Below are 14,116 nucleotides of genomic sequence, written 5' to 3' on the forward strand. Positions count from 1 at the left end.
ACACTCTTTGTTGTGAATCCTATAGATGTAAGGTCTATTTGCTTAAGTACTGTAACCTACTGATGTCATTTTAATTATGATGTGTTTCTCGCAGTGTACTGATTCATGTTGTTACATTTTTATGCCTAAATAAAATGATTGAACAACAAAAGATGCGGACAACACACTGTGTGCTGTCCACATCCGTAGTTCCGATCCGTGGCCCCACAAAAAAGATAGAGCATGTCCTATTCTTGTCCGGACAAGAATAGGCATTTCTGTCATAGGGCCAGCTACATTCACACAGCCGGTATCCGTGTTTTGCGGATCCGCAAAACATGTACGGTCGTGTTAATGTAGCCTTAGACTGACAGATAAGCAGGTAATTGCAGTAAAATGATCTGTATAGACCAAGAAGTGGCGCTTATTATTAGGCTTGGTGGGCAGCATGAAAACTGCAGGATTCTATTGTTTTGGTTTAAATAAAGAAAATTGGAAAATTAAAAATATCAATAATTATTAAAAAATGTTACATATAAAAACGTGATTTGAACAATGGGTCATTTCCTTTAATATGGCTACAAAGTAGGCTTCATTTTAATCATTAATTGGCTGACATTCATCTAACTTGTATGGCCACCTTAAGACAATATACTAAATATGGAAATAAAAAGTTGAAGGTCTATTGCATGACCTATGTTTAGTTACTTGTGGTTTGCGTGTGTAGGTCTGTCAGTAAGCTTGCGCTCTTTTGATATTGGTGGTTTGGTCCCTCTTCCTTTACATTTCTCTATAACATGCAATATGAATGTTTTCACATCTCTCCACATTGAAAGTATATTGTGATTATTGTGTGTAGGAAATGATATGCTTGACTTCAATACATACCTGCACGCAGAACAGTGACCTTTTCCTGCAATGAAGGGTACATATTTTTAAGATGTAAGCGTACTATACAGAAATGTCTGGAAATTAATTGCCTTCATATTACTACTACTACTACTACTACTACTACTACTACTACTACTTCTACTACTAATAATAATAATAATAATGATCAATCATAAGTTTGTCAGAAAGTTGTGAAGCTTTTCAGTCCCCTAGATGTATGATGCTTGTTTTATCAATAAGCAGGTAATTGCAGTATTACTGTAAGAATATTTAGATTGCCAGCCAGTAGAGTTAAACTCAATGAGAGATGCCAGCAGGTACCCAGCTTGCCCAGTCTATAAGCCTCATGCACATGGCTGTATCACTGATCCCAAAAGGGCATCCATAGAGGTGCATGGAGCTTTATTGTACCTCTGTATGCCTCAAATTCCACACAAAGGCAGACAGAGGGTTTTCTGTGGAATTCTGTCCAAACTAGATTGCAGCATGTTCCATTGCATGCAGTATATACTAAGCTATTTCCCCCTAGAAGTGTAGAAGAATAGAAGCTAGAAGAGCTCAGTATATACGTCATCTATCAGAGCCTAGTACAGCCAAATACCCTCTGCTCTGCTGTGTGCACAATGACTTCAACTGTCTATAGATAAACATTTGGCCACAATTCACCAAATATTCAGATCTTATAGCGCCTCATAGCCAGGGCCGTGACAAGATTTACTGGTGCCCTAGGCAGATACAGCAAATGGTGCCCTCCCATAGCCACATAAACAAAGCCACATCTGGGCCGCAGAATAATCCACAGAAGAAGGTCCAAGTGGACCGAAACATCCAGTTTAATATATGTAGAGGCGTTTCCAGAATGTATTATACATTTACGTTTGACTCTTCGCAATAAAGTTATAAACTAATTGCATTCTATTGGACTACTGTAAATATTTGAATAATATCAGTAGAAAAGTGACAGGCACTCTATTTAGTCCATGCTTAATAGGCATACGGTCATAGCAGGCTGAAGGCCTTTGTTTGGGACCTTGGCTGTCATGGCACCTCACGATTGGGTCAGAGGGGCTAATAGTTTGACAGAGGGAGCATTTTAGCCCTTAGGCTGGGTTCAAATCACGTTATTGCCTTATGTTTAACATATCCAAAAACGTATAGTTAAATGGAAGCCTCAGATGGATGCCATACATAGCATCCATCACCATAGAGTTCCATTGTAAATAAAAAACAAAACAAAACATATACATAAATTTATAGGATAAATGTGTGGGGCAGTATGTTGGCTGTATATCACAGCCATGACATGCTGATGGAGCAGCCACGGCTCTTGTACATAACTATATGTTCATTTGTAGGGATGCACTGCAAAAATGGGCATATAATTATGTCCATATGTGGGAAGGGGTTAACAGTAACAGTAACCCTAAACCCTAAACATATGACCATATAGGAGACAACTCCTGGACTCAACATCCCCATGGCTGCTGCTTTATGTTCCCACTTGTGTGATGCCCTGTCATATCTTCCATGTCTGTCTTGTATTTCTCCTTTCAATTTGTGGAGCTGAGTGACATGGAGGTGACAGCACTTGCCCAACTTCTTGATTGCCAGGGTGCTAGACATGTGCCATGTTCCATAACAGTACCAGGCCTAAATGGAGTGAGGAAGGAAAATGTTCCTCTGAGTGTAAGGGGAGGGCAACCACCAGCGGCGGATTGGCCATAGACCTAACAGGGAAACTTCCCGGTGGGCCACCTGAGCCCTCCTCACGGCTGGTCAGTGGAAGTTTTTGGGGATGTATTTTGTTCTGCTGGCAGTATTTTGTGCTGGACTGTGGTATTTGGCTCTGTTGGGGTGGTATAATGTGTCACAATATGTTATTGCTGGCCCTGTCTTCCATCAATTTGGACCCAACTACAAAATGGGGCCAATTTTCGTATTTTTTCCAGGGCCACTTTAAGTTCCCAGTCCGCCCCTGGCAACCAGACTGTTAGGGATATCCATGCATATTTCTGCTTACTTGTACTAGAGGTTGAATTTGCTAGGACCGCGGTTCCGCACGCAGGCATGGTATAGGGGGTGGGCCATGAAGGAGGAAAAGAACACTGGCCTATAAGTGCTTTCCTCCACAGACTGATGGAGCTCTCATATGTCAGTGTTACTGATTCGCTGACACCAGTGAACGCTTCCATCAGTCTAATGGTGAAGTGATAATTGGTCAGCGTTCCTCTTTTTCTTCAAGGCCTGCATCCTTTTCCATGCCAGCATCCGGAGCCACGGTCCTTGTGAATTGAGCTTCTCATACAACAATGGAGATATGTGCAGGACTGGACCTCTATGGCCCTTTGGTGATGAAAAGGACCATGTGGAGTGAGAATAACGATGCCGGGTTGGTGCTCAATTATTTGATGCTGAAATGAGGTGGCGCCCTAGGCGGTTGCCTATCTCTGCCTACCTGTCACCCTGGCCCTGTTCATAGCAAAGCCTAGAATGGCCTCACCCAGTTTCCCAGTACAGGTACGTCAATCACTCCCAGGCAATGCAGAATGCAAAGCACAATGCCCCAGATATCTGATTTTGGTTTTTATTTTAGTAAACAGACAAATTTTAAATAAAAAAATTATAATTAAACAGACCTTGGCCCCACCCACTACACCTGACTTCTATGTCAAAAAAAGCGCTTCATAGATATAGCACTCATTTTGATGACCATATTTCTCAATGTATTCCCGCCAGACAGCTGCCATAAATGCATTGATAATCTCATGCTTCCTACTGTGACCTTGGACTGTTTAGAATGCTACATGTATTCTGCATGTACTCTGCCTGTCCTGACCTCGGCTTATTCCTGAGTACAATTTTGCCCTACTCCTCAGTGCTCTGCACCGCTGTCTCTTGACCCCTGTGGGTCAGTTGTCAATCATACAGAGACTACTACAGGAGGAAGCAGCCTGGTGGTTTTTCCTGCAGCAAAGTCCAGATCCATGTACAGGGGTTAAAGGGTGAAAACAAGGTGACTGGCAGAATAATGTCCTTAGGAGTAATCCAAAGTCAAATCTACCGGTATTTGTTAACACAGTGATTCCACACCCACTACCATAACAAGGTAAAAGCAAATAATGAATACATACCAATTTGGTGGATAAGGTAAGGTAGAGGAAGCAGTAATATCAGAATTCCGCCAATTATGTACCATGTGAAATGCAGCCCGTCATCTATAAGCCAGACAGAAAAAGCATTAGCTAGTAACTGTTAGTGCAAACTGCAAATATAGATAACATTAAAGGGGTTGGCCACTTTCTGGTTACAGTTGACCAATGTGTTTGTGAGATGATTATATGACACTTACTAATAAAGCCTCTATTGAAATCCTGTACCATTTTCTATATTTCATGAGGAATGTCCCTTGCTTACAAAGTCTTTTATGCTGTCCACACAGAGGTCCTGTCCATAAGATGGCTGCTGATGGAGGGTCATGTGACCAGGCAAATCACCTCCGTGCGATGCCTCCTCCATTCAAGCACACTGCACCTGCCATCTCCACTTGTTCTGTTAGAAGTTTAGTGCAGGTGCAGTGTGTTTGAATGGAAGAGACATCACATGGAGGTGATTTGCCTGGTCACATGACCCTCCATCAGCAGCCATTTTATAGACAGGACCTCTGTGTGGACAGCATGAAAGACTTTGAAAACAAGGGAGTATACCTCATGAAATATAGAAAGTGGTGCAGAATTTTAACAAGGACTATATTAGCAAGTATCATATAATCATCTCACAAACACATTGATCAACAATAGCCAGAAAGTGGCCAACCCCTTTAAAGTAAATCTCCACCTTTTAATAACACACTTTATTGTATTTTTTTTTTCAAATTTAATGGATTTTCCAGTTTAGGGATTGACAACCCCCATGATCAGACCCAGTGTCCAGTAAAAAAAAACTAAAAAAACTCTGTCTACAGTCCTGCCATTCCTATTCTGTCATGCATCACATTAATTAAAGGCTATGGACACCTTTTGGGGATTTTGTTACTATTATTTTTTTTCATTATTATATCCTACTCATTTGAGCTAAAAATAATTTTTTTCAGTTGGTCTTTAAAAACTTTCAACAGTTTTTCCACTATAGCTTTCACCTTCAGTGCATCTGCAGACAATTTCTTCCCCCTTCTCAGTGAATCTGTCTGTAGTCTGTAGCCCTTATCGGAAATTGTTATCAAATTGTAATAAGTGTTTATGAGCTTTTAGAAAAGTAAAGATAACAGATTCACTGTGGAGCAGAAAGCACATGTCTGCAGAAAATAAAAGCTTTAGAAGATAAACTCTTAAAATTTGTATATTAACATATTAATTAAACCATCCAAAGTTTCCATCTTCACCATTCCTTCTCAGTGGAACTATGCATTGTGTACGTTGGAATCCAACACGCTTGGTCCTTATTTCGCTATAGATCTTCTGACTGATGGCTTGCACCATACAATCTAGAGGGTGAGCAAATAACCAATTTTTACAAAAACTTTGCTGCAAAATATGAAGATCACTGTTCAAGCTGCTGAAAATACTAGCACACTACACATACTAGGCCACATCATAGATTTACTCCTTCTGTTTTTTATGGAAACATCACACCTTAGAACCATAAGATTGACTGAAATTTACATTTTTGTAACCAGCATTAACCACAGGAGTAGACGAGTAACGAGAAATAAGTGAGCAAAGCAGCATACTATACAAGGTGTGAAACCAAGAGAAGAAAGCTAAAATACTAGACATTGGTTTAATGAAACTTAAGAGCCATGTTATATCCACTCATATCTACTCTTTTGTTGAAGAGTAATATCTAAGTCTCAATTTACACAACATATTTTGTGCCCATACACTTTGATGGTCAAACGTATGCCCAAAATGTCATCTTTTGGCTTATGTTTGGCCAGTATGCAATATGTATTGAAAAAGTGTATTGAAAAAATGCAGTCAACTGCACTTTTCAATACATCCTGCCAAAATGTAATATGTGACTTTAGGTTTAAATAATTATACCTTAATACTTTGCTGTAGACTAGGTTACAGACAGATATGTGATCACATTTGAACAACTATCAATATGAATTAGTGTCAGTAAATTTGATTATATCCTTGATAAGGATAGGAAACAAAGGTATGATTTACCTGTCTGAACGAGAGCCTAATCAATACTGCCCCACAAATTTCAATAGTATGTGATTTGTACCGTTTTATCATCTTACTACTCTTTCCCCAACTAAAAGCTGTATTACACTGCTACATTTAGCAGAAGATTGTAGTGAAGGAGGCGTTCCTTCCTGACAATCGGCTGCTCGTCAGTGGAGGTAACTGCTGCAATTACACGCAGTAATCTCCCCCACAGTATGGGAAGGAACAATCGCAAATGCCATCGCTCATCCCCATACAGAATCATTATTTGCCTGCAGCAGAGCGTGATTAGACTGCACCATCTGCTGCCGGCAAAAAAATATTTTTCTGACCACATAAAAGGAGTATTTGCTTATTCATAGGGTAATTGGTGGCACTTTTTAAACTTTAGAAACAAGGTGACTCATACTTTGTTTTTACCTTCTCCCCCCCCCCCCCTGCCATTAATTATGCTTTATTCAATGATATTGGAATGAACTACTTTGGTGCATTTATTACGTAACTTACTAAACTGTGTAATATGTTCTATAAGCAACAAACAAAAAACATATACTGTATATATAAAAAAATAAAATATTAATAGCATATTGCTTGACATTTATATGTACATTATTATTTTTATACTGGTACTGTATCTTCTTCTGTTTGGTTACAGCTTATTGGGGAAGATACTGTATATTAAGATGGGTGTTACAAACGTCAGTTTTGGTATAAAGTCTGTCATCTCAAAATTCTCTAAAAAATTTTAAGACGCACAGGCCTGTTACAAATTTGGCATATCAGACAGCAGTTTGTGTGCCAGAAATTGAAATCTACACCAGGTATGAGTTGGCGTAGATGTGAACTATAGTCAGTGCTATTTTCTGATGTAAATTATAAGGAATTGGATGGTTCGTGGGAGGCTACACCCATTCAGCTATGCTCCACTCACTTTCTCCCCACTTTTCAAATGTGGCAAGAATAGCATAATTATGCCATGTACCATAACTTACAATAGCTGTAATCAAATGCTTCCTAATACATTAATTCAACCCCTTTTAATAGTAATGGGATTCTGACCCGTTATGACCAAAATTATAGTTTGAAGTTCTTAAGCCTCAGCACAAAATCTACACATGAGAAGCAGCTAACTCTAAAATGAAACCAAACCAAATTGAATATTTAGGAGAGCATGTATTTACTCCAAAAATGTCAATGTTTCAACTTGTTAAAACTTTTGAAATCTTAATCGTTGTTGTAAGAAACTTACCAGTCTGGGCTCCAGTGGCGTGATTCTCAGCTTGGGCATGGCCATGGCCATGCCAGGAGAGATGCACTGCTGAGCCACGTCCTTAGTTATTGATCACAATGCTCTGCTTTTCTCCCAGCGCACTTGTGCTGGGGGAGATAGATAGGCTAAATGACAGCCCATCTGTCCTATTATTTTTAGGCTTTGTGGTTAACCTATGGAGAGTCAGGTCACTGGACCAATCAGGTTCTGGTCCGGGGACCTGGCTCTCTATTTAAATCCCCTATTGTAATGGAACCATTGCCAGTGATAGTCTTTTGGCTCACTAGCATTGTTCCTGGTTCCCTGGTTCTGTTTGCTGATTGATCTTCTGTGCTTCTGATCTTGGCTTGTCTCCTTGACCCTTCCTTGTCTCTCAGTTTTAGTACTGTGTAGCTCATTTCTGTCGACTCGGTCTTTGTGTTTATCTGTCTGTGTGTTTGTTGTTTGTATCTGCACCTATATATAGTAGGAACCAAAGGCATAATTAAAGGTGAATAAGTTCAGCTTGCCGCACCCCCCCTTCCTTCTCAGTGCTTTGTGGAAAGGGGTAAGGGAGCTCCTAGCCTTTCTACTGCCTGAGGTAAAAATTGAATCGCCCCCGCCCATGCCAAATTCTCAACCTAACCCCTTCCCTCCAGTCCTACTATTTAAGAGGTTGTACTCTTTTTACTATTAATGACCTATTCTCAAGTGCCAGGAGTCGCACCCCGCCAATCTGATATTCACCCGCCATTCACACGTCCGCAAAATGGGTCCGCATCTGTTCCGCAATTTTGCGGAACAGGTACGGACCCATTAATTTTCAATGGGGCCGGAATGTGCTGTCCACATCCGCATTTGGGGATCCGCACTTTCGTTCCGCCAAAAAATAGAACATGTCCTATTCTTGTCCGCAATTGCGGACAAGAAAAGGCATTTTCTATGAAAGCGCCGGCGATGTGCGGTCCGCAAAATGCAAAATGCACATTGCCGGTGTCCGTGTTTGCAGATCCGCAAAACACATACGGACTTGTGAATGGACCCTAAGATGACTCCTCTGCCAGTTCTCTGAGGCCAAAACTGCCTTCACTCACTCCCCATACACACTTGCTGTAGCCAGCAGCTCCCTGCCAGCCAATCAGATTGGATTACTAAGAGACACGCCTCCTCACTCTGAAGTCTAATACAGGCATGCAGTGTGAAGGACCGCCTCTCTGTCTTTCTGTCTTCTTAGCCCGAGATAGACAAGCCATAGCAACTGTCTTTTAAGGGAGCAGTGGAAAGGGACAGAGGACATTAATGAAAGCTAGAGTTGAGCGGACACCTGGATGTTCGGGTTCGACGGGTTCAGCCGAACTTCGGAAAAAAGTTCGAGTTCGGGACCCGAACTTGACCCAAACTTGATCCCGAACCCGAACGCGAACCCCATTGAAGTCAATGGGGACCCGAACTTTTGAGCACTAAAATAGCTGTAAAAATGAGAGCATGGTTAAGAGCATGGCAAGTGCTCTGCAAACAAATTTGGATAGGGAAATGACTTAAAATAACATAAAATACGTAAAAATAAAAAATAATAATCTTGATCTAGGAGGACCAGGTCCATATGGAGTAGGAGGTCGGGGAGGCGGTGGATGTGGCAGTGTAGGTGGAAGCGGCGGTGGAGGAGGAGGTAGCCTACACTGTTTTTTGGTTTTAAATTTTATTTTAAAAATTAGGGTACACCCCAAAACATTGGGAAATATAATCTGTGATAACCCCCTCCAGTCATGCTAAACACACGTTCAGACAATAGACTGGCTGCAGGGCAAGCCAGCACCTCCAAGGGGTAAAGGGCAAGCTCAGGCCATGTGCCCAATTTGGAGACCCAGAAGTTGCAGGGGCTGACCCCTGTCAGTCAGTTCGTGTAGGCGTGTGCACACTTACTGCCCCACCATGTCGCACGTCCTTGTGATGTTCACGATCCAATTTGATATCTGCTTTATCAACTTTCGATGTTCTTTTATGCGCCTACCATGGTGATCACGGGTGGCGGGGAATCAGGGTTCCAGGCCAGAGAGGGAGCGTGAGAAAGAGAGACCACATCTAAGGGAAGATTCATTTTTTCAAATTTAAAATTAGAGTTGAAATATGGGAGAAATTATTAAAGCATAAAAGTGTGACAACTTTTCAAAGTTTAAGCATTGAATGAAAGGATGAGGTGCGCATTAATTACTGAATAATTTATTACATTTTATTCCCTGTCACCTATGCATAGCAGGTGTTTATTCACGTCTAAAATTGTATAATGTCAACCCAAGAATGTAACAGAAAAATTATTGAAATTTATTAAGCTGTCAACTAGGTAGAGGAGGGGTATATTACACCCAAAAATTGGTGAATTTCACCAAAAAAAGGAACTGACAAGTATTTTTATTTTTTTCGGTCTACTAGGTATAGGAGTGGTACATTACACCCAAAAATTTGTTTATTTTGCCAGAGAATGTAACTGACAATTTTTGTATTATTTTTTTACCGGTCTACTAGGTATAGCAGTGGTACTATACACCCAAAAATTTGTTTACTTCGCCAGTAAATGTAACTGACAATTTTTTTTATTATTTTTTTACCGTTCCACTAGGTATAGCAGTGGTACTATACACACCAAAATTGGTGAATTTCACCCTAAAATGTAAATTACACATTTTTTTTGTTTAGCCTGTCTACTAGGTATATCAGTGGTACTGTACACCCAAAAATTTGTTAATTTCACCATAAAATGTAACTGACAATTTTATTTTATTTTTTACCAGTCCACTAGGTATAGCAGTGGTACTATACACCCAAAAATTTGTGAATTTCACCCGAAAATGTAAATGACAAAGTAGTAAAATGATATAAAATAAAACACGTACAAAAAAAAATTATGGATTTATGAGGTGGAGTTCCATATGGAGTAGGAGTTTGAGGAGGCGGTGGACGTAGCGGAGTAGGTGGAAGCGGTGGTGGAGGAGGACGAGATAGCCAACACAGGTTTTTGGTTTTAATTTCATTTTGTAAAATTAAGGTACACTCCAAAAGAGTGTGAAATATCCAAAATACAAACATGAGCAATTGCGCTGCAGTATAACAATGGCTGCTTAGTGCCGGTATACATGTCTATTCTGCACAAGGTACGGACAAGTCCTGAGGGATCCATGCCTGGTTCATTTTAATGAACGTTAGCTTGTCCACATTGGCTGTGGACAGGCGGCTGCGCTTGTCTGTGATGACGCCCCCTGCCGTGCTAAACACACGTTCAGATAATACACTGGCTGCAGGGCAGGCCAGCACCTCCAAGGCGTAAAGGGCAAGCTCAGGCCATGTGCCCAATTTGGAGACCCAGAAGTTGAAGGGGGCAGACCCGTCATTCAGTACGTGTAGGCGTGTGCACACATACTGCTCCACCATGTTGGTGAAATGCTGCCTCCTGCTAAGACGTTCCATATGAGCTGGTGGTGCTGGTTGTTGTGGCGTGCTGACAAAGCTTTTCCACATTTCGGCCATGCTTTCTGAGGTGCTGGCGGTGCCCCAGCTGCGTTGGCGACCTCTTCTTCGTACTCTGCCTTCGCCTTGTGCTTCAACTGTGCCCCCACTGTCAGGTGGGAATGCCACCAGCAGCGCGTCTACCAGCGTGCGCTTGTACTCGCGCATCTTACGATCACGCTCCAGTGACGGAATTAAGGACGGTACATTGTCCTTGTAACGGGGATCCAGCAGCGTGGCCACCCAGTAATCATCACAAGTTAGAATGTGGGCAACTCGGTGGTCGTTGGGGAGACACTGCAGCATGTAATCGCTCATGTGTGCCAGGCTGCCCAGAGTCAACGAAAAGCTGTCCTCTGTGGGAGGTGTATCGTCTGTGTCCTCTGTATCCCCCCATCCACGCAACAGTGATGGCCATGAGATGGTCTGGGTGCCACCCTGCTGTGAACATGGTTCCTCCTCCTCCATCTCCTCCTCCTCATCCTCCACCTCCTCATCCTCCAGAACTGAGTCCTGGCTGGACAATTGTGTACCTTGGGTTTGTGGGTGCAGGAACCCACTCTCAGAGCCACTTGGGAATGACTGGCTGGAAACCCTACGAAATTATCCCTCTTCCTTCTCCTCCTCCTGTGCCACATCCTCTTCCATCATCGCCAGGAGCGTTTTTTCAAGGAGGCATAGAAGTGGAATAGTAACGCTGAGAACGGTGTTATCGGCACTGGCCATGTTGGTGGAGTACTCTAAACAGCGCAACAAGGAACACAGGTCTCGCATGGAGGCCCAGTCATTGGTGGTGAAGTGGTGTTGTTCCGCCGAGTGACTCACCCGTGCGTGCTGCAGCTGAAACTCCACTATCGCCTGCTGCTGCTCGCACAGTCTGGCCAGCATGTGCAAGGTGGAGTTCCACCTTGTGGGCACGTTTCATATGAGGCGGTGAGCGGGAATGCCGAAGTTACGCTGCAACACTGACAGGCGAGCAGCAGCAGGGTGAGAACGCCGAAAGCGCGCACAGACGGCCCGCACTTTATGCAGCAGCTCTGACATGTCGGGGTAATTTTTAAGGAATCTCTGCACCACCAAATTCAGCACATGCGCCAGGCAAGGGATGTGCGTCAAACCGGCTAGTCCCAGAGCTGCTACGAGATTTCGCCCATTATCGCACACCACCAGGCTGGGCTTGAGGCTTACTGGCACAAACCACTCATCGGTCTGTTGTTCAAGGCTCGTCCACAGCTCCTGCGCGGTGTGGGGTTTATCCCCCAAACAGATAAGTTTTAAAACTGCCTGCTGTCGTTTACCCCTGGCTGTGCTGAAGTTGTTGGTGAAGGTGTTACGCTGACCGGATGAGGAGCTGGTAGAGGATGAGGAAGCAGAGTAGGAGGAGGAAGCAACAGGAGGCAAACTGAAGCTCCCTTCAGACGCCAGACGCGTTTCGGGGAAGGGGAGTGAAGTCCCCGAAACGCGTCTGGCATGAAATCCCTGTCCCGAGTATTAATCCGGATATGATCAAGATCATCTAAACCATCTTTCAAATTGGAGCGCTCCATTTTTTCTCTTCTTGCACAACTGCATTTGAATACCGGAACAGAGTTACCAAGTCCCGCGATATCTCTGGCAGAACACGTGATACACAGCAGAGAGCGAGGACGCCGGAAGCAAGTGCAGCAGCGTGGTGTGGAAAGCTGGGGAACGAGAGTGCCGGACATTTGGATATACCGGTAAGCGACATCTCTCCACAGCATTGACCACCAAATACAATTTGTGTAAGAGGTATCTGACACTACATTCTGTGGACATTGAGAATATACAGACTTTATGATAGAAATCATTACCCGGATGCACATTGCCTCGATTTAAAGGAACATTGTTACAAATCTGCAAACCTTACAAGCGGACACTGGGACTTTATTCATTTATTAGAATAGGCCTCGTTTGACACATAGGGCTTACATACCAGTGGATTGTTTATCTTATAGTTTTTATGCTTTTTTAGGGGGATATTTTATGTAATAACTCTTGTATAAATAGAGATGTTTCAATATTATGCTGTAATTTCTGCTATTTTATAATAATAAATGCCGTTGTTGTGACCCACATAGTGAGTGCCAGTTGTTTAGTTACAATTTCTTCACTTTGAGAACGTTTATGCCTCGCTTCAGGCTCTTATTGCACAGCGTGCAAACCACTCGTGTCTTGTCGTCCGCACATTGTCTGAAGAACTGCCACGCCAGGGAACTCCTTGGAGCTGGCTTTGGTGTGCTCGGTCCCTTGCTGCGGTGGGCAGTAGGAGGCGTACTGTCTAGAGGACGGCCGATCCGCTTTTGCACCCTGCTCCCTCTTCTGCTGTGCTGGTGGCTCTGTACGACCACCGCCTCTTCCTCCGAACTACATAGGTCACTCGCATGACCTTGATTCCTTGTGGGGTCGAGGACCTCATCATCCTCCACATCATCTTCCACCCAGTCTTCACCCCTGCCTTCCTTGTCGGTCTGCACACTTTCGAAAGCCCCAGCAGTTGGCACCTGTGTTTCGTCATCATCCGAGACGTGCTGCGATGGTCCTCTCATGTACTAATTTTCCACTTCTGGGGCAGGGCTAGGTGGGTGGCCCTGGGAAACCCTGCTAACAGAGTCATCAAAAAGCAGAAGAGACTGCTGCATGACTTGGGGCTCAGACTGCTTGGCTGATTTGCAAGGGGGTGAGGTGAAAGACTGATGGACATGGGCTGCAGGTGCCAACTGTTGTCTTTCAGCAGGAGACTGGGTGGGAGACAATGTGAAGGAACTGGATCCACTGTCAGCAACCCAATCTACTATCACCTGTACTTGTTCAGGCCTCACCATTCGTAGAGCAGCCCAACCAAATACCGCTGCAGGTTTTGTCGCCTACTCGCACCTGAGGAAGGGGTTTTTACTTGTGCGAGTAGCTGGCACAGATCGATCCACGTCCTCTCCCTGCAACAGGAGCTCCACCAGCAGCACCACGACCTGGGCCACGTCCCTTATTTGACGCTCTCCTCATATTTTTCAAATTTAGGATCTTGCCCTAAATGGGTGTTTAATTAACAGTAGAATACGACTGATTCAAACCTCTGTATGTAGAGGGGCTATCTCACACGGTCTGAACCAGTGTAGGCCTGAAGTAAATATTTCTTTGCACAAAATTGCTGTATTTCAAATGGCTGTATTTCAAATCCCTGAATCAAACCCCTGTATGTAGAGGGAGTATCTCACAGGGCCTGAACCAGTGTAGGCCTGAAGTAAATATATATTTGCCCAAAAAGGCTGTATTTCAAATGGCTGTATTTCAAATCCCTGAATCAAAC

The 14,116-nt window shown here is 43.2% G+C and overlaps 1 protein-coding gene across 4 annotated transcripts in view; it reads right to left on the minus strand.

Moving 5' to 3' along the window:
* Positions 1-14,116, minus strand: part of LOC120985159 — a 65,552-nt gene that overhangs the window by 33,300 nt on the left and 18,136 nt on the right. For 2 of the 4 annotated variants that reach the window (XM_040413486.1, XM_040413487.1), the window contains exons 4-5: positions 4,002-4,085; positions 868-892 (exon numbers count right to left, since the gene is read on the minus strand). In XM_040413486.1, the coding sequence (XP_040269420.1) occupies positions 868-892; positions 4,002-4,085 (109 nt within the window). The remainder of the gene's footprint in view (positions 1-867; positions 893-4,001; positions 4,086-14,116) is intronic. The other 2 variants (XM_040413489.1, XM_040413488.1) reach the window with 1 other exon arrangement.

This window comes from Bufo bufo, chromosome 1 (assembly GCF_905171765.1).
Source record: "Bufo bufo chromosome 1, aBufBuf1.1, whole genome shotgun sequence".
NCBI classification, from domain to species: domain Eukaryota; kingdom Metazoa; phylum Chordata; class Amphibia; order Anura; family Bufonidae; genus Bufo; species Bufo bufo.